General features: G+C 34.9%; 1 protein-coding gene across 1 annotated transcript in view; it reads left to right on the top strand.

The window, feature by feature from the left end:
* The window catches only part of LOC133191195 (MAM and LDL-receptor class A domain-containing protein 1-like), a 74535-nt gene that overhangs the window by 17885 nt on the left and 34615 nt on the right, over window positions 1–22035 (top strand). The window contains exons 7-15 of the mRNA XM_061326926.1: window positions 334–421; window positions 1660–1801; window positions 11486–11561; window positions 12257–12451; window positions 12664–12790; window positions 13473–13607; window positions 15918–16030; window positions 19956–20074; window positions 20523–20668. Coding sequence (XP_061182910.1) covers window positions 334–421; window positions 1660–1801; window positions 11486–11561; window positions 12257–12451; window positions 12664–12790; window positions 13473–13607; window positions 15918–16030; window positions 19956–20074; window positions 20523–20668 — 1141 coding nt within the window. The remainder of the gene's footprint in view (window positions 1–333; window positions 422–1659; window positions 1802–11485; window positions 11562–12256; window positions 12452–12663; window positions 12791–13472; window positions 13608–15917; window positions 16031–19955; window positions 20075–20522; window positions 20669–22035) is intronic.

Below are 22035 nucleotides of genomic sequence, written 5' to 3'. Positions count from 1 at the left end.
CACGGAAAAGCAGGATTTCTTTTCTTTTTTGGCAGAAAGTGTTCTTTCGTGAAAAAGTGGAATTAAAGCGGTGCAGTCTGGCGCCTCCGTTTGAAGTGGCTTTTTAATTTCTAAAATTGAAAAAAATTGAATTTTATTTATTTGTGTTTTTTAATTATTTATTCAGAAATTCAGGAATATCTGTAATCAATATCTTTTAAAAATTACTTGAATTTGTTTACTTAGACAGATTTTGTCTAGCTGATGGGACAACCGACTATAGATATTGGTATTTATATATTTGAATGTTTTTTATTATTTATAAATTTATGTTACCTTGTTTTATATATTTAGAGTGGTGGAAGAAAGAGAAGGAATTTCTTAAAATCGGCTCCACTTTGGCCAGATAACATTATTCCATACACAATCGACAGCAGTTTATGTGAGTTATATGTGAAACAGAAGTACATGTATAATGTTAATCAAACATCAATGTTTTGCTGCATTTTAAGTATCATTCTAATCTGCTCTGCAATAAAGCAGTTATTTCGAAACTTATTATGATATCAAATACTGTTTTACAAAGTCCACACGATGTTTTACTGGAAATTAATACTAACTGCAGAACTGTAGCTCTCCGAAAAGAAAAAAATTGACAGACCGGAGAGCTACAGAGCCACCCATAGAAAAAAACTGTATATTTATTGCGCACAAGAAGTGCGCCGTTTCTCGATTTATTTCTCCGTATTTTTAAACTGCAATCTCAAAATATTACTAATCGTGTGTTCCTAACACATTTTCGCACTATTCCCACATCAAAACATTTCCTATAACCGTTGATTATAGCTCTCCTGGGCCTGAAATTAAAACCATCCAAAATTTCGCCTGTTAATACCGCCATTTTGGGTGGCTAGACAATTCGGCCAAACGCGCTTCGTAAAGATGTCAACTACAAGAGTAGTTGATAGAGGTCTAAGGAATTTGTTGAAATCGAGCTTTTGTGCAGTTGAGGTAAGAAACTGGAGAAATAAACGCAGAACCGAGCGCAACTTTTTGTGCGCAATAAATATACAGTTTTTTTTCTATGGGTGGCACTGTAGCTCTCCGGTCTGTCAATTTTTTTTTCGGAGAGCTACAGTTCTGCAGTGAATGTTTGGAATTTCTCTCTCTCTCTCTCTCTCTCTCTCTATATATATATATATATATATAAAAGAATTTATGAGGTCCAGGCGCGGATCTAGGAATTTTTTTTTACGGGGGGGGGGGGGGGGTCATTACCCAATGAATTTTATTGACCAAAAAAGTAAACCTTGTTCTAACCTACTTCGTTTGGGGTGGGGTATGGTAAGTCGAGGGGTTCGTATTTTCTAAACGGGGTCCAATGTCATCATTTTCTTTCTATAGAAATACATGTATGAAAAGTCTGAAAATTCCAAGGGGGTCCCGAGTCCCCCATCCGCTAGAGCACATAGTGATATATTGGTATATTTAATTTGTAGACATGGCATACTAAAGAGTTTTATAACCATTGCTCAATTTCATTTGTAAAATCTTGAATGCAAAGCTTCAGTCTCAAAAGTGTGTTCTGTATTTTTTTTTTTTTCAGAAACCCCCTTTTTTTTTTTAGAACATTGACATTGAAACAAGTTAGATTCATCTTTTGAAATTTTCTTCTTTCAGCCAACAAGCAAAGAAACGTGGACGTTATAAATAAAGGGATCAAGCAGTTTGCAGACTACACGTGTTTGAAATGGGTACCCCAAGGCTCCACCGAGGCTCAGAAACTTACCCATAGTTCCTACATCGAGTTCTTCTCTGGAAGGTACTTTTTTTTTTTAGGTCACCTGAGTCACTCAGGTGACCTATTGCCATCTGTTTTCGTCCGTCGTCGTCCGTCGTGCGTCGTCCGTCGTCCGTCGGTCGTAAACTTTTGAACATTTTCAGCTTCTTCTCTTGAACCGCTGAACCAATTTCAACCAATTTTGGCATATAGCATCAATGGGTGAAGGGGTACAAAAATGTGAATTTCATGGTCCCTGCCTCCCTGGGGCCTGAGGGGTGGGGCTAAAACCATCAAAATTAGTGCTATCTTTAAAAATCTTCTTCTTTACTCCTGGGCATCAAGCAGTCAAACTGTTGGCATCATTGTAATAAGCATTGAGCCCTCTACCAAAATTGTGAAATTCATGGCCCCAGGGTCAGGGGTTCTGGTGCTAGGGCGGGGCTATATAGATCATATAGTGAAAGTGCATTATTTCTTTGAAAATTTTCTTCTCTGCTCCTGGGTATTATTTAAACAAATACATAGTTATGATAAGCAAGAGTGACTTTACCAAAATTGTGAAATTCATAGCCTCAGGGTCAGGGGTTCTGGTGCTAAGGTGGGGCTATATAGATCATACAGTGAAAGTGCATTATTTCTTTGAAAATCTTCTTCTCTACTCCTGGGTATTATTTAAACAATACATAGTTATGATAAGCAAGAGTGACTCTACCAAAATTGTGAAATTCATAGCCCCAGGGTCAGGGGTTGTGGTGCTAGGGTGGGGCTATATAGATCATATAGTGAAAGTGCATTATTTCTTTGAAAATCTTCTTCTCTACTCCTGGGTATTATTTAAACAAATTAAATACATAGTTATGATAAGCAAGAGTGACTCTACCAAAATTGTGAAATTCATGGCCCCAGGGTCAAGGGTTCTGGTGGTAGGGTGGAGCTATATAGATCAAACAGTGAAAGTGCATTATTTCTTTGAAAATCTTCTTCTCTACTCCTGGGTATTATTTAAACAAATTAAATACATAGTTATGATAGGCAAGGGTGCTTCTTCCAAAATTGTGAAATTCATGGCCCAAGGATCAGGGGTTCTTGTGTTAGGATGGGGCTATATAGATCCTATAGTGAAGGTGTATTATTTCTTTGAAAATCTTCTTCTCTGCCCCTGGGTATTATTTAAACAAATTAAGTACATTGTTAGAATACGCAAGGATGCTTCTTTCAAAATTTTGAATTTCATGGCCCCAGGGTCAAGGGTTCTGGTGAAAAGGTGGGGTGGGGGGGGTGGGGGGGTTCTATTGATTATATAGTGAAAAAGCAAAATTTCTTTGAAAATATTCTTTTCTGCTCCTGGTTAAAAAGCAAAGAAGCTAAGTGTATAGTTATGATGAGCAAGAGTGCTTCTTCCAGAGTAGTGAATTGCGTGACCCCTGGTGTAAGGGTGGGGCTCTTGATAATATAATGAAAATGCATTAATTCTATTAAATAATCCTGTCTACTCTTAGTGTTAAGCAGATAAACAAAGTGATTACTTATGATGAGCAAACTTCTGGTCCCAGGGTGAGAGGATCTGGTGTTTCTCGCTGGGGGGGGGGGGGGGGGGGCTCTATTGATAATATAGTGAATCTGTAATAAAAATGCATTATTTCTTTAAAAATCTTCTCTGCACCTGGGCATATCAGAGGCAAAAAGAGTAAAAGTTTTAATAAGGAAGAGTATTTTTACCAGATTTTTGAACATCTGGACCATTTGGTCAAGTGTTCTGGTCCTGGCCAGGGCTCTATTAATTTGTATTCTACTGAGAGGAGTTATTCCCCTTTGCCATTTACTTTTGATAATTAATCACTGTAAATAATGTACTTGAAAGGTTAATAGAATAAGAGAAATATGCAAGAATTTTTATTGTATAATACAAAAAGTACTTTCATAGTTTTAATGATCAGGTATACTTGTAAGTAATAGATAAATAAAAATGAGACAGAAATAACTTGTCTTTTTAAATGTTCATCAAAGACCAAGAAGATTTCAACAAGGAATTAAAATGGTACAGAAGCACTGATAGTGATAAATGGGGAACAGATTAGAATCTAATGTATGAACTGTTAATGAATACTAGACTAATTATTTTGTTGATCCTGATCACCCTATTTTTCTTGCTTTTGGGCAACAAAGCTTCACCTTTCAGTTCATTTTATACTCTATGGATCCTCTAAATTGTATTATACTCAGGTGGCCGTTAAGGCCCTTGGGCCTCTTGTTTTTTTTTTTTTGCTTTGTCTAATAATATATATTTTAGTTTTCTATTATTATTGCCATCATTATTTTGGATAGCGAATATTTGAACGTTGATATAAATCAGTGAAGATATGGAATTTTCCAATCTATTTTATATAAGGATGTACTGTGTAACTCATATGTCTTTATCTCGCTCCATGAAGGTAAACCGATAATTGTTCTAAATTGACTCTGAGCAACGAAATATTGCTTAAAGCTGTACACGACTCGTAAATAGGCATACGCCATTTTCGATATTATATCTACGATACATCAACACCAGGGTATACTCCTCGCATTCGTTACACCTGACTGCTTTATTGTCACGGGTATCGGCGTGGAATGGCGACCCGTGTTCGTGCTGGTTATCTTGCTTTACCTTTGTTTACATTTTATTGTAGTTACGTGTATCTGTATTTGTTTGTATACTGCACTGACCTGTACAACTGTAATTGTAAGTTTCTTTTGTATCTTACTTTCCTGCATTAGACGAGATATTACAGTTATTTTTGTCGCTACCGAGTGCTGTATAGAATACGTCTCTCTACACCGGTGTCGACTGATTATACTAAACAGTGTCCAAGTCAGGCCCTTTATATAGGGGTCCTCAAATATAGCGAGAATCCGAACAAAAATGGCGGACACATTGCTTTTACGAATCATGTCCAGCCTTAAGGAGGGATTCTTCTCGTGTTTATCATATTTAAAAATTAATGAAATTTTCACAGATTGAAGAAGACAATATCACTAGGTGATACAGTGCAGGGAACTAATTTTGTTACATAAACCAGCATCAGCATAAGCATTAGTAGCATCAGGATCAAGCTAGCATCAGCATCAGCATTTAAAAAACAGCATTTCCAGGATCAGCATCAGCAAGCAAAGGATAAAACCAGCATTGACCTACATAAAATCAGCATTATCCTACTAGCATCAGAAAATCAATGAGTTTTAATTCAGTAAAAAATTAAAAAAGAAAGAAAGAATATTGGTTAAAGTATTCACATTATTGATACATAGTGAGATATTATGATCAAATAATTGTAAAAGGCACTTTTATTGCTTTAAACGGCAATGCTGAAATTCATTATCTACTTCCGGTAGCATGATGCTACTTCCGGTAGCATTGACCTAATTATAAAACAGCATCAGGATAAGGATAACTAGCATTAAATCAGCAAGCAAAGGAAGCATTCAAATCAGCATTGATGCTGTAACAAAATTAGTTTCCTGCACTGTAACATAAATTTCATTATATTTGACCGTTTAATTAAAAGGTCAAGGTCATGTCAAGGTCATTATCTTTTCCCTGTCATTAAGAATAAAAAATTATTGTTGCCAATCATGTAATGCTTATTATCATTTTAAAAGATTTAATCTTTTTCTTTTTACATAAAAGGTTGAAACAACAAAAGGTCTACCAAATGATAATATCAAATTGAGATAAACAGTTAAACTAAATAGATATCGAGTAACCCGAATTTCCTCTATTTTTCTTTAATTTTTAGGGAATATTAGTTGTATTAATAATTTTTATATATTTAAAATTTTATTATTTTTACATATGGTAAAGTAGTCATGTAAAGGTACAAAATGATACATTAACCAAAATTTTGACCGTTTAACAGGTTGGGCACAGTTCCTTTTTCGGGGAAGTATTACTATAAAACGGGATTATTCCTCTTTCAGTAGTAAAAAAAACATTACTGTATACGGGAATTTTCGTCATATTTTTAAAATAATGCCCCAAATCCGTTTATTAAATAAAAAGTGCATGAAAAATACGACGTGATGTGTTTAAACTTTATTAAACCAACCTCACTGACAAAAATTTCGGTCCTTTAGTGCTGCAGACGGTAGTAAGATGAGATTTAATCGTACAACATTATGAGTATTCTTCAAACGGATGTGAATATTTCCTTATAAGTTATATTATTATTTGTTCAAAAACGGAAAATTTCATAGCTTGGTTTCGTGGAGGTGACATCTTTTGAACATGCATAGGAATTTAAACTCACGTGCAGCAGTAATCCACGACTTTTACTTTAATTTTCCCTGTTGATAAATGATACGAAAAGTATGGAATCTTATAAGGGCATTCATGCTAAAACCATCTTTGAAAAACTATATTTTAAAATTTAATATTTTAAATAATTATTTTCATTTGTAAAAGAAGCAGTGGTATAAAAAAATTATTTTTACGATGTCTTTGAAAGAAATGATATAAAATTAAATTAGAACGAATAATTTCATGAACAAGTTATTAAGTGCTGAACTTATTTAATATCAAAATTTTAACACAGATAAGCTTCCGTAAGAAATTTATATCGTAGAAATATTTCATCACTCTTCTTCAGCATTTTGCAGCGATAAATATCGTAGTTTTGAGAATACGTACACTTAATAGACTGTAAATATTTAGAGGATGTAAAAATATTCTGCACTTAATCTTTTATTCAAAGCAAACACGAAAATAGAGGGTAAACGAGTGAAAATTCCCGTATACAGTAATGTTTTTTATTACTGAAAGAGGAATAATCCCGTTTTATAGTAATACTTCCCCGAAAAAGGAACTGTGCCCAACCTGTTTAATAAGAGAGAAAAACATTTTTTACTGAATTTTTACTCAAATCTGTTCTTAAAATCCTTAGCTTTTAAAGTCTATAAGATTACCATTTGTCCAGAAAATTATATTTATTTGATATATTTTTAAACTTTAGTCCATTATTATTAATTTCAGCCACTACAAAAACTTCCTTAAGCCTTTGATTGTTTAAAATGCCTTTTAAATTCATTGTTCTGTAGTAATTTTCAGAAGCAGAAAAGGAGATATTTTCATACGCCGCCATTTCGCCAAAAATATAGTCCCTGCTAGATTTTGAAGTCAGTTTACCATTACTATTTCAAATTGTACAATTATGAAAAAGAAAGAAAGATATGATCTTTAAAACCCTTAACATCTAAATATAAAAGACCTGTAAGCAAATATACTTTGAGTATTTCATTAAGTCAGAAACCAGACAAGAATCCCTCCTTAATTAAATCGAGGTATTCATGCTAAGTTGATTGAAATATTAATTTATTAATTATTCTCCCGTGGTTTGACATGGAAAGTTCGAGAGTTTCTTATCGAACGTCCATTGTTACATAATGACACGCCCATTTTTTTTTTTTTTTTTTTTTTTTTTTTTTTTTTTTTAGAAATGAGAAATACTCGTCGTAATGCTTTAAGACACCCACTCTTTGCGACTAGCAACATGAGATGTACTAAAATGGAGAATTTAAAAAGCGAGAAAGAGTGAGAGTTAGTTAGAGACTCCCCGCTTCTGCAAAACACGTATTGCAACGAATATATACATAATAAGGAATTTATCATGTTTACTGAAGTTAACACATGTGTCGGTCGAACATGTGTTTACCCGGTGTTTATGTAGACTGTCAATTTGATTGGTTATATTATATAAACAATTTGACCGTTTTTTTCCTTTCTAAAGAAATGGGCGTGTCATCACATGACTATCAATATTCTAAAGATAGCTCAAAAACTTCCATTCAAAGGGAAAATTTTACCACTTCAATGCGCTTCATTAATACTGTTCCCCAGGTTGTGTTCCATACTATGGCGGCATGCTGCCCCCTACATGCAAGATAAATTTATGCTAACATGCAACATAATTATGTAGACATGCGACTTATTTATGTCAACATGCAAAATAATTATGTTGACAAGCAAGTTACCAATCTCTTTAGAGAATCTAATTTTAATATTGGTAAACTTACTTACTAACGCCATTATATGACATTATACAAGCAAGATACAACAGGATTATGTTGACATGCGACTTATTTCTGTAAAATGCTAGATAATTATGTAGACATGCGACTTATTTCTGTAAAATGCTAGATAATTATGTAGACATGCGACTTATTTATGTTAACATGCAAGATAACTATGTAGACCATGCAATTTATTTATGTCAACATGCAAGATCATTATGCAGACATGCAACTTATTCATGTCAACATGCGAGGTAATTATGTTAAGATGCGAGTTAAATATGTCAACATGCGAAATATATGTTAACATGCAACTTATTATCTTGCATGTTTACATAATAAGTTGCATGTTAACATACACTGTACATATCTCGCATGTATTATGCATGTTGACATAAATACCTTGCATGTTAAAATATAACCCGTATGTTGACATAAATAAGTCGCATGTTGACATGAATAGAAATATATGGAGATAACGAACAGTATTCAAGCTCAAAAGTCCATTAAACATCACAAAATAGGTGCAGAGCAAACATGGACCTCCAAAACAACAGAGGTGGGATCAGGTGCCATGGAGGAGTGAGCATCCCCTGCCAACCGGTCACACCCGCCGTGTGCTCCTTGTCATGATCGGGAAATAACGGGAAAATCCGTCGACAATTCAGTGTGTAAATAATGGCCTCACAATTAGTATGAAAAACGTCAGTAAGCATTTGACTCAATTATAAATTATATTTGCTGACAAAGTCATTGTATCGACCATAGAACGTACGAAATGATGACTTTAAACGAGACTGCTGATATTCTTGTTTCATCAACTTGTTTGTCAATAATTTATCTCGTTTTAGAAATTGTGCATACGTAGAGCATGCTCTTGCGTATCGAATCAACTGAGAGATATATATACCCCGTATGCAGGTGATGAAGGTATATTGCTGCATGAGTAAGGGAAGTTAACGATTGAAAAGTTAAAGTCATCACGTTTATCATAAAGCTTTGTTGCATATGTCGCATGTTAACATTAAATAAGTTGCATGTTAACATAATTATCTCGCATTTGAAGATAAATAAGTCGCATGTCTACATAGTAATGTTGCATGTTAACATAAATAAGTCGCATGTTGACATAAATATCTTGCATGTTTACATAGTTATCTTGCACGTTAACATAAATAAATCGCATGTCAACATAATTCTGGTGCAGCTTTATTGAATGATGTTTACTGGCGTAGTAAGTCAATTTTACCAACATGAAAATTAGATTCTCAAAAAAGATTGGTAACTTGCATGTCAACATAATTTTTTTTGCATGTTGACATAATTATCTTGCATGTAAACATACTTTTCTTGCATGTTAACATAATTTATCTTGCATGTAGGGGGCAGAAATATGCCACCATACCATACACCCTGAGACCGCGAACTAGGATGTGTGGGATACAACTCGGGGTAAATCCCCGTACACCCTTGATTTTACCTGGATAACGAATTTATTTCCTTTGTAAGCAAATAAATTCTTTGTAAATCAAAGTCCAGTTAATGGTGCTTCAAATTATCGATTTCATTTACGAAGTGCTACAATGCATCGTGACGTCATGTTATTTGTTAAGCCGGGTGTACGGCAATTTACGCTCGGCTTGCTAACCAATCAAAGGTTATGTTACAAGCAAGGTAGGAAATAATCGCTGCACGTCAGTTTTCACTTATTCTATACATGGAGGGCGCCTCATCAAGCTAATGTGGGCAGCACGTGACCTGTGTACACACTCTCTCTCCTAACTTCATAAAATCCTCATATTTGTCAAAACTCACGTTGTAAGTCACAGAAAGTGTGGTGTCTAATTTCTAAAGGATTGGGCGTGTCCTTGCTTAACAATCGATCAATAAAGAAAGATCAAGACTTTTCATTCAAAAGAAGAAATTTACCACTTCAATGCGCATTATAATATCATTTATGGGAGCCGACTGCGGTTTTATTGAGTGAAAACTACAATATAGAAACTCTTTAATTTTATACCATATGTAACTTACATTAACTTTAGTGTATATGCCAAGTTGAGGGAAAATCTACCGTCTAGGTATTTTAAGGGACCGTCTCAAAATACAGGTACATTTACCATAGAATTAAACGGGAAAGTGCCGCCAATTTTTCGCACTTCAAATCGAATTATTCAAATAATATTATAGCCTATTTGCTCAAATTATAATGTGATGAGTAATATTATATTGTACATTATACATGTATGTAAGGACGTACTGACCCCATTAAGGACTTGAAGGACTAGCTCCTAAATAATTCTCTTCTGCATACGAGATCTCAGAAACGAAAAGAAACTTCTGAAATACTTGTAGAATAAAAAGTCTTCAAATTCATAAGTCCTTTTATTTGACATCAAGAAAAAGGGGACGACCTCTCAAAAAATTAGCTGAGAGGGACCGAAAGACTTAAATCTGTAACTCTTTTAACGAGCAATTTTTTTTGCTATAGATTAATGAAGCAAAAATGATCCTAAGTTACGTAATATGGGGCTTAAAGAGGCCAGTATGCTAAATTTTGAACGCTTTGAATCTCGTAAAGGGGAAATATTTTATAAGTAATGTTGAACAAAAGATGTTTAGAATATTGTTTTTAACAATACACAATCTCTTATTTTTTTGCTAAACATCCCAATAAAGGAGTTAAAGGACCGGTCCCAAATTTTTTTTCCCATAAATTTGGGAAAATGAAAACGAATTTCTAAAGATTTGTTGAACAAAGTGTTCAAAATCATGAGAGCTTTAATGTGATATCAAAAAAGGGTGAGCCCTCAAATTAGGGACCCAGAGGGACCAAAAGTCTTTAATCTTTAACTCTTAAATGATTAACATTTTGTTATACATCACTGAAGCAAAAATGTTTATCTGATTGAAATCAAAGGAAGCAATTTCTCATATCATTATTTTTGAACGAACACCATATCTCATTTTATCAGGCCGTCACGGTAGCTCAGTCGGTTGAGCGCTCGCTCCGTGATCCGATGGTCGGGTGTTCGAATCACGGCCGCGACTGACCTACGTTGATAAAAAAATAGGTAGCAACTGTTCCTTCGCCAAGCGCTCTCCTTTTTGAAGTGAAAGTTGCGGGTCCTTCGGATGAGACTTTAAAAACCGAGGCCAATTGTCACGGTAGGCGTTGGCACGATAAAGAACCCTCACTGCTCAATGGCATTGAGTGCCGAGTAAAGGTCTAAATTTGAAGCCCTTCAACGGTATGTGGTGACGTTTCTATATGAAATATATGGAGATAACGAACAGTATTCAAGCTCAAAAGTCCATTATACAATACAAAATAGGAGCAGAGCACACACGGACCTCCAAACATCAGAGGTGGGATCAGGTGCCATGGAGGAGTGAGCATCCCCTGCCGACCGGTCACACCCGCCGTGTGCTCCTTGTCATGATCGGGAAATAACGGAAAAATCCGTCGACAATTCAGTGTGTAAATAATGGTCTAACAATTAGTATGAAAAACGTCAGTAAGAATTTGAGTGAAATATTCTCGAACGGGACGTAAAACAACAATCAATCAACCAATCAATCATTTTATCAAAAATGGGACGGAAGACACACTCGTTGCTCGCAACCTGATCGGATCTAGTTTAATATTAATACAGTTTTTTTTTCTTTCATTTACAGTGGATGTTGGTCTTACGTGGGAAAGGTTTTTTCAGGAAAACAACAAGTTAGCCTTCGGGACCCTGGATGTGTTTCAGTAATGCTAATTGATATATCTTTTTCATAAGTTTTATTTTTTAAATGTATAAGATAAATTTAATCATTTTAAAGGGGCCTGGAATAGTTGCATTGTGTACAATTAACCTTAAATTTCTATTTTCATTAAAAAATAACTTCAGTTTAATGAATTGAACTAAGGTGAATATTCTTAAAGTTCAATTACAACGCCATTCTTCATAACATCATGTCAAACACGTGTGTGTAAACAGGACACGAGCTCTGTTATTGTTAGTGTTTACGTTTCACCGGATGTGTTCAATTTGATTAGTCTGCATACATCAATGAGCACGAACTGAAAGTACTGTTGAATTGGTTTTGCATTCTCGCTTTTTGACTGATTCTTCTGGATTACAGTTTTCATTCTTTTCATTAATACACAACAAAATTTCTACCCTTCTTTTAAAGTATTATGGATAAAGTTTACTTCGTGAAAGTGCAAGGATATGTGACAATCAGACGTGTCCCGAAATTTGTAATTTAAATAATTCAGATAAAAGAAGTTTCTAAACACGCTTTTAGTATATTTCGGTGTGACATACATATGTCATGATATTGTATTGAAATTTTAGAAAATATGAGCTTCAAAGCTGTGTTCCAGTCCCTGTAAGTGGTATTCCACTCTCTTTTTTGTCTGGAACTCATGTAAAAAAAAAAAACAAAAAAAAATTTCAGGTTTCCACAACAGTTCATGAAATGACACATGCTATAGGTCAAATGCATGAACAATCCCGTACTGACCGTGATAACCATGTCACCATGTTATGGGCGAATACACAGGGTGGGACAGGCAACAACAACATGGCAAAAAGCAATACCCACGACTACAACCCATACGACTACGAATCAGTTCTTCAGTATAGTTTAACGGTCAGTTCCTTCATTTTTTCTTTAAAAAACATCATCAATATGATTTTTTTCACGACGTCACAATCGAGCCGTTTCTTGAAATATATGACATTTTAGATGTTTTAGTGTACAATGGTCCATGAAATAAGCAATATTCCTGTTTATCCTTGTACCTTCTATTGTCTGCATATATTACACAGCACCTTGAAGATATAATTTACATTTTTATACAGGCATTCTCCACTAATGGCAAACCGACAATGGAGTTTCGTGACCGTCGATTGGATTTCTTGGCTGACTCAGCAACTGGTCTTATGTTTTACGACATCCAGGACATTACTGATGCATATGATTGCACTAGTAAGAATTATATGTTTAGCCCCCTTGGCCCAAAGACTGTCATGTGTTGTCTGTATACTTTTCAATTGTTTAACTTTCTTCTCCAGAACCATATGTAGCCGCATGCAAACAAACTTGCCACCTAGAGATTCCAGTTTGCTAAAGGAAGAGCCCGTTCTCTTTCAAGAGAAGATAATCAAAAATAGTGTAAATTTAATGTGGTGACGTAAACGTCATCATTGTATGAACCACTAGGGCCAGAAAAGGCAAAAATTAGGTGAATTCTTACATAGTGTGAGTGCCATTTTTTTTCAAATATTGGTCCAAGGCCTGAAGGATTTATGAAAGGGCTACAGTGGGGGTGAGGTAGGGGGCTTATATATTTAATCCACAATGCTTGTGTGTTCAGTTTTAACCAAGTTTGATCGATATGGCTAAAACTATTTCTTTGAAGCTACTTTGAAGATCTTAACTTCATACTTTTAGCTTCAAAACAGAATTTGTTTTTGTTCTTATATTTTGAATTTGAACAAATGACAAAGATCATGAGGTTGAAATTGTTTCTATGTACAACTAGGGTTTAAGGTGTATTTAACAAAAAATGCAAATCCTTACATATTTTGTTGTTTCACTTGACGAGCACCAAGAACGACTCACTATGTACGTGACATAACAATAAGTATCACCTCATCCTTAATTTTAGAACCCTGCAAAGGTCCAAATGGTGATGTCCCCCTGAAGCAGTGTCAGAATGGAGGATTTGTCCTACATACCTGTGATTGTCATTGTCCTGAGGGACTTACTGGAACGCTGTGTGAAACACCTGCTACTGATCCAGGTAATAAATTTATTAGTGCTAAGACTCCATCGTTAGACTTTGTCTAATATATCCTGTGAACAGAATTTTTGTCACAAGATACGTACTCTCAATATTTCTGTGCCTGCAAGTCCACTTTGAGCAGTAAAGACCAGGTCCGTTACAACGATTTCAAAAGTGGGGGGGGGGGGGCAACCTCCCCAAAAAGTCTGACAAACAAAAAACAAACAAAAAAACTAAGTGTCCGAAACCTGGAATTTGCCATTGCTCGACCTTACAGCAACAAAAACAGGGGGGGGGGGGGGGCAACCAGCATGTAAATGACAATTTACAAAAGCAGAATTCTATACTCAGAAAAGAAGTTGGGGGGGGGGGGGGGGCTTGAAGACAAATATAATAAATCTAAGCTTACAATAACATACATAATTCGGTGTTTTTCTTCTTGATTTTGCCTTGGTTTCTAAGCTAAAACATTTCTATCGAGTTCTTCCAAAATCTTATTCCTCCTACAGATTTGTTTTATTTTTAATAAATGTTGAAGGTTTATGACAGGTTTATGAAACAAGGTGCACATTAAAATTTCAATGAGGAATATTACATGGATTAATAAGTATAGATGTGTGGAATTTTAAAAGCTATCTCTGAAAGTTTGGGTTTTATTAACATAAAAAAATACCAAAAGTGTCATCAGATTACTTCTGGTTAGCTAGTGTTATCAGATTCTTCTAGCTGGCTACAGTCCCATCAGATCTGTTGTACTGACTAAAGATGAGAAAAGCCAACTAACAACTTAACTGTATGACAAACTAGAGGACTTCACTTTCGTTATTTAAGTAGTGATAATCCGATATCAGCTGCAAATGGCGTTTATGTCTCCCAACTTATACTCAAGTGCATGCTTTAAGTCCTCTTCACAATGTCAAGGTTTTGTGATATTCGTTTCCCTACACAAACCCTTCTTAAATGTCGTTATTTAAAGGTCGGTCTGGGAAGCTATTCTATTTTTTTCCCGTTAGATACTAGGAATCACTTAGGAAACAGCCTTGATTGTAGGAAAGTTTTGTAAACAAATATGACTTGTCTTTAGAATGGAAAGTTCCAGTTTTGTAGAATATGTGACTAGTACTTCAAATAAATTTTTGGAAGACCCTTCTCCTTACAATCATAAAAGATGTGATAAAGGCTTTTAGCTACTTAATAACGATGGATTTCAAAGATATTCTCATTTGTTGGTTTATAATTAATCATTGCTTCATGTGTAATCACAAGCCCGACTTTCAAATAGTGAACCTTTTAAGGGTTTTGAAAAGGAACGATATCACAAAACCTTCACTTTTGTGAAGACAGCTCTATGAACAAACAATTTTTAAACCTAGGAAGGTTATTAACAAATAAGTTGATGATACAGGAATTTCAACAACGTCTAAAGTCAGCATTTCGTAAATTCTTTAGTCGTCATATATCCTCATTAGGAAATATAACTTATCGTTGGGTCGTTTTTAGACTGACAAATTTCATATCAATTGTTTGGCCTTTGTATTAACATTGAATTTGATTAAGGAATATTCCGTCTACCTAATCAATAAACAGGGCTCACGTTGGTGTGACCAGTCGACAGGAGATGCTTACTCCTCCTATGCATCTGATCCCACCTCATGAATTTCCGGGACCATGCCCTGTTCACAAATTTATTTTGTACGTTTGTTGTGAGATCGATCACTCATCATTATCTTAAAGCTGAACACGACTCGTAAATAGGCTCACGCCATTTCCGATGGTACTATCTACGATATCAGCACCGGGGTATACTCTTCGCATTTGTTACACCTGACTGCTTTATTGTCACGGGTATCGGCGGTGGATTGGCGACCCGTGTTCGTGCTGGTTATCTTGCATTACCTTTGTTTACATTTTATTGCAGTAATGTGTATTTACAAGTGTTTGTTTGTATACTGCATGGACCTGTGCAACTGTTGTAAGTTTCTTTGGTATTTTTGTCTCCTGCATTAGAAGAAGTACACAGTTATATTTTGTCGCTACCGAGTGCTGTATAGCATACGTCCGTCTACATCGTTGATGATTGATTACACTGAACAGTGACAAAGTCAGCTACTTTATATACGGGCTCTCAGATATAGCGAGAAACCAATCGAATATGGCGGACAAATTCCTTTTACAAATCGTGTTCAGTTTTAATTCACCTTTTTCATACTTCTTGTTAACTACAGTCTCAGCAGATATTTCTGGTCAGCTACTTCTTCGGGAAACACTTTTGAATCCAAAGAATATGGAAATTCATACCGTTCTGACACAAAGAATTTTGTTTTACAGTTTGTGGTGGTATAGTAAACGTAGCAAATGGAGAAACCAAGACAATAACAACGCCTGATTTCAACAATGGAGGTCCATATCCCACCGGTAAAAAATGTGTCTGGTTAGTGAAGGTTGGTAAAAAAAACAGCTTATTTTATCTAATCCATTTCGTAGAAGAATAATTTGATTCAAGTTAATTTGTGTAAATGACCTAGGTCTCTTGATATTTAAAAAATTAGCTATCCTAGTTTTATTACAAATATCATTTCTGCTTGAACTTTCAGTAAGGCGTGACAATCTCGGCGATACATTATTAGCGTCTCTCAAATGGTGACCTAGATTCTCATTGGTTAAGAAATTCATAACATTAGCAACTTTAGATTGTTGTTAACAAACAATGGGATGACATAAGCCACGCCTCTTTACTGTTAGAAACGATGTAATTGGTTTCTTGCGTCACTCTTTGACGTCTGAACCATTTTTATTCCATGTGTATTTCACCCGTGAATGAAAAGCTGTGTAAATTTCGTATTGATGAGCTAATCTGGCAACCAATGAGAATCTAGGTCATTATCTGAGAGACGTTAATTATGTATAGCCGAGAATATCAGGCCTTACTGAAAGTTCAAGCAGAAATGATATTTGTACTAACAAGCACACATTTTTAGGCCACCTGAGTCACTCAGGTGACCTGTTGCTATCCGTTTTGTTTGTCGTCGTGCGTGGTCTGTCGTGCGTGAACATTTAAACATTTTCAGCTTCTTCACTAAAAACGATGAACCAATTTCAACCTTTTGACATATAGCATCTATGGCTGAAGGGGAACAAAAATTGTGAATTTCATGGTCCCTGCTGTCCCGGGGCCAGAGGAGTGAGGATACCACCAAAATTAATTCAATCTTTAAATCTTCTTCTTTACTCCTAGATACCAAGCAGTCAAACTGCTGGCATGATTGTAATAAGCATTGAGTCCTCTACCAAAATTATGAAATTCATGCCCCCTGGATCAGGGGTTCTGGTGCTAGGGCGGGGCTATATAGATCATATAGTGAAAGTGCCTTGTTTCTTTGAAAATCTTCTTCTCTGCTCCTGGGTATTAAACAAACTAAGTACATAGTTATGATGAGCAAGAGTACCTCTTAAGATTGTGAATTTCATGACCCCTGGGCCAGGGTTTCTTTTGTTAGGTCGGGGCTCTATTGATTATAATGCATTAATGCTTTGAAAATTTTTATCTCTGCTCCTGGGTATTATAGATAAACTAACTTAGTTGATATATTGTAGTTATGATGAGCATGGTTGCCTTTTCAGAAATCTTGAAATTCATGACTCCAAGGTTGGGGGTTCTGGTGAAGAGGGGGAGGGGGACTCTATTGATTATATAGTGAAAATTCATATTTTTTTCAAAATAATTTTTCTTCTCCTAGTTATAAAGCAAAGAAACAAGTGTATAGTTATGATGCACAAGGGTGCTTCTTCCAGGATTGTGAGTTTCATGGCCCCTGGGTCAGATGTCCAGGTGTAAGGGTGGGGCTTTATTAATAATATAGCAAAATGCATTATTTGTATTAATTGTATGAAATAATAATCCTGTCTGCTCCTGGGTATTGAGCAGATAAACAAAATGCATAATTATGATGAGCAAAGGCGTTCTGGTGTTTCTGGTTTTTCCGGGGAGAGGGGGGGGGGGGGCTCTATTGATAATATAGTGAAAATGTGTGAATGTTTTTAAAAAAAAATTCTTTCAACTAATTGCATAGTTATGATGATGTGGGTACCTCTTCCAAATTTATGAATTTAAAATTTTTAATAAGCAAGGGTATTTTTACCAGAATTTTGAATATCTGGACCATTTGGTCAAGTGTTCTGGTCCTGGCCAGGGCTCTATTAATTTGTATTCTACTGAGCAAAGTTACTCCCCTTTGCCATTCACCTTTGATAATAAAGCAAGGGTATTTTTACCAGAATTTTGAATATCTGGACAATTTGGTCAAGTGTTCTGTTCCTGGCCAGTGCTCTATTAATTTGTATTCTACTGAGCAAAGTTACTCCCCTTTGCCATTCACCTTTGATAATAAAGCAAGGGTATTTTTACCAGAATTTTGAATATCTGGACCATTTGGTCAAGTGTTCTGGTCCTGGCCAGGGTTCTATTAATTTGTATTCTACTGAGCAAAGTTACTCCCCTTTGCCATTCACCTTTGATAATAAATCACTTTACATGGTAAATAATGTATTTTAAAGGTCAATAGAATAAGAATGTTGTTCAAAGGCCAAGAGAGGCCAATCTGAGAGGTAATAACATGGGGTTTAAAAACAGATATTTTGTTAATAGTATGCGCGGTAATGGTGCTAAATGGGGGACAAATAGATACTAGACCAGTTATTTTTTTTATCCTAATCATACTATTTTTCTTGCTTTTTGGCAACAAAGATTCATTTATCAGTTGATGGATCCTCTAAAATATTGTTGTATTCTACTCAGGTGACCGTTAAGGCCCTTGGGCCTCTTGTTATATAATTCTTACTGTTTTTATGAAGATTTATTTAATTTCATTTTGCTTATTTGTTATCAGGTAAAGTAATTTCAAATAATAAGTCGATGTTTTTCCTTATAATCTATGAACTTAATTATGTTCCCCAAACCAAATTTTGGAATATATTGTTTTAACGCTGTTTCTTCGTCTTTTTTCGAATTTCTTCTTCAATATGATTTGTCCAAGAGTGTACTCGGAAACAAATTCTTTCAGATTTAACGTATAGGTTTATAATATAAGGCTCAGGTTAATATCAGGTATTATAATAACATGATATATATAAAATTCTTACTACACGCTCACACACGTGCGCTGGAATTTGATTTGCTGAAACTTTGAATGGCCACACCTTTCTTAGTTTTTAACAAAGCAAGACGAAATTTAGAATATATGTAACTATAATGTGTTTCTACATAATGCTTCTATGAAATTTGAATGCAAGCATATAAATGCATCTATGCTGAATTCTGATTTGGTATTACTTAAGGATACCTACTCCTCAGCCAGGAAGGATAACTCTTTATTTCATTATTTAATTTAAAAAGTCTCAAAATGAAGGTTGAAATTGAAATCTTTTCGTGCAACAATTTTCATTTCATGCATCTCAATGTGATTCAAGGTTCTTTGAAGTCTTAGAAACAGTCTTGTTAAAAGTTGACATTTGTAACCCGTAAAAGTACAAAAATACATTTCTAAAGAAATCGAATTTTCTTCAGTCTAGCCTTAGATACCAATATTTATTAGAATGATACGAAATTAGAAGTTATCCCAGATGTTTTGCAATGAATACAAAAACTTTTTACACTATGTATTATATAACATCTACTCTCTGATACATAAATCTATATATTGGTTTTTGATATTGACAAATGTTGTTGCCAAGGTTACAAAAAAATAGATATTTCTTCGAAATTCTTTCAAAGGCTTTTCCTACCACAGTTGTTGTCCAGTTGCAATGAAACTTGCCATAAAAAGAGACCAAACTGAGGATCATTATTGTATTTATTGCTGTTGCCATAGTTTAAGTAACAGTGCTACTTTTCTCATCCTTTAATTGTTGTAAGTACAAACTGGTAGAGCTATGTAGACTTGTTTTCCCTAAAAAATTACTTTCAAAAATAAAATGTGAATCTAAATGTATAATACAAAAGCATTTCCTAAGTGAATGAAGCTTATATGGAAATGGGGAACCTGAAAAAAGTGGGTAAGCCGTTTGAGGAACATCTGCGACGGTTTCCGTTGCAATTAGGTTACAATTAGTACTATATGTAGAGATACAATAAAACTCGGTTATAACGAAGTCACTGGGACCTGTGAAATTACTTAGCTAAATCCGTAAATTGCTATATCCGTATAAGGAATTCGTTAAATTCATATAGCTGGGGATCCAAGAAAACTTCGCTATATCCGTGAATTCGCAATATCCGTGTTCGCACTAAACGAGTTTTACTGCATATAGAACTTACTTTAAAATCCTGTTTCCAAAACTGAGAGTAAATAAATTTTATAAATTATTCAGGGTCCGGTTGGGAAAAGCATTCAAATGACTATAACGGAGATGGATTTAACAACGCAAAATGGAGCATGTAGTCATTGGTTAGAAATACAGTATAACCTGCTAGGACAGACTGGACCGAGGTAAGACATGCATATCATATCAACACATGTTGTTTTTAGTTGTTATGAGAATGTTTAAAATTGTGCATTGAAATACAATTTATTTAATCATCTTTTGAAATTACAAATTGTAATATTAAGTCTCTGAAAAAACAAATAGAATTACCGTATAAGTGGAATTTTTGGCGAGATTTGTCCTTAAAAATCAGTATTTAATTTTAGCGAGAAGTAATTTTTATGATTTTATGGTGCACATACTTTTAAAATAGGGAATAAATAAGTAAGCGATTTTTAATTTAAACGGTCTCAACACCCTCGCTAAAGATGCTAAAATTGAATCCTCGGAAAAAAATTTCTGCTTATACTGTATTTAAATTTCTGACAGATATTATCATCAAGATACTCAATCTTTTATGAGAGAAGAAAAATGAAAATATGTTTGCTAATTACTTGTGAACTGATTTTTTAGACGCTGTGGAACAGTTAGCAATGATGTTTATGTGACGTCAGAGTATGGTGACCCTACTAAGATGTTACTGAAATTTGACAGTGCTTTTGCTTCTAATGTAGCAGCCGGCAAAGGTTTTTCTTTGACAGTGAAAGCTGTTGGACAGGGTAAGTATAGAAAGAGGAGCCTTGTTAAGTATGACGGAAAATAGAGACCATTTCAGATAACATTCATATATACAGTAAAACATTCTCATAATGAATAATTTTGATTCCTTATATTCGTATTGCTAGTTTGTTTGTTTGACGTCCCTTCGAGAATTTTTCATTCATATTGAGATGCCACAATTTTCTGGTGGAGGGCTGCAAATTTAGACTTGTACTTGCCACTTAGGCCATTGAGCAGTGAGGGATCTTTTTTGTGAAAGCACCTGCAGCGATACGGGACCTCGGTTTATTTGGTTACGTCCATAGGAACGGCCTCCACGACCCGCAGTGAAATATTTTTGGGGATTCAAACCAACGACGCAAGGATCAATTTCTTACTTTATCTATTAATTACATGGATCGACTCCTTTCTTTATCTATATAGAAGTGTTTTAAAACTACAGAAAATATAAAAAACTGTGTTCGCTGTAAAATGCGTATTCGCCGTAGCCGTGTTTTACTGTATGTCGATTAAATTTAATTAAATATATATATGTATTAAAATTAGGGATGTCAACAAGTATTCGAATTAGTCTGCTATCGCTGGATCATACCAACTATGGACCACTTATTGTCATCTCCCTCGGGAGATGACACATTAAGTTTGAATCACCGGAAGTAAAGTCCTAGTGTAAGCTGCCATTGATAAGCTGGCGGTCTGGCAAATGACACGATTTCTAAATATAGAGATGTAAACAAAACTGCTCAATGACAAAGAATAGGCGATCTGTCAAACAGGCCATCTTAAAAAAGAAAAACTACACATAAATCATAGAGAGCCACAGAGACAATATCGCTTGGGTATAGTGGTGGGTCTTCAAAATACATGCAGTTATCTAATCATGGTCAGCGCGTGTGTATCAGAATGCACTAAACATGACATCGATTAGAACGGCCAAGGCGTGGATCAAAGTATTTACAGAAAAACAAAGTGGTGGGTCTTCAAATAACATGCAGTTATCTAGGCTGTTACGTAAATGATGGCCAGTGCGTGTGTATCAAAGTACACTTTACATGGCATCGATTAGATCAGCCAAGGCGTGGATCTAAGAATTTACAGAAAAACAAAATCAAAGTAAATACTCACATTAAAAGTTTAAATAGGACTGATGTGAATTGATGTCGAAAATTTTACCTTTTTGTGTATCTTAGTCATTCAATAACCTGATGCCATTTTTAATTTTTTTTTAAACAAATAGTTAATGTTAAAACTACAGGCATTGGAAGAAAGATTACATAATCATTGTGAATTTTTACGCATGTTCTACAAAAAATAAATGTCAGAAATACAATATTGTTACCTTTGTATAAAAGACGCAATTTCTTTA

Source organism: Saccostrea echinata, unplaced genomic scaffold (assembly GCF_033153115.1).
Source record: "Saccostrea echinata isolate AGI-Se365-2 ecotype Australia unplaced genomic scaffold, CSIRO_AGI_Sech_v1 ptg000023l, whole genome shotgun sequence".
Taxonomy (NCBI): domain Eukaryota; kingdom Metazoa; phylum Mollusca; class Bivalvia; order Ostreida; family Ostreidae; genus Saccostrea; species Saccostrea echinata.
The sequence above is the reverse complement of the archived record's forward strand: the minus strand, read 5'-3'. Positions and strand labels throughout refer to the sequence as shown.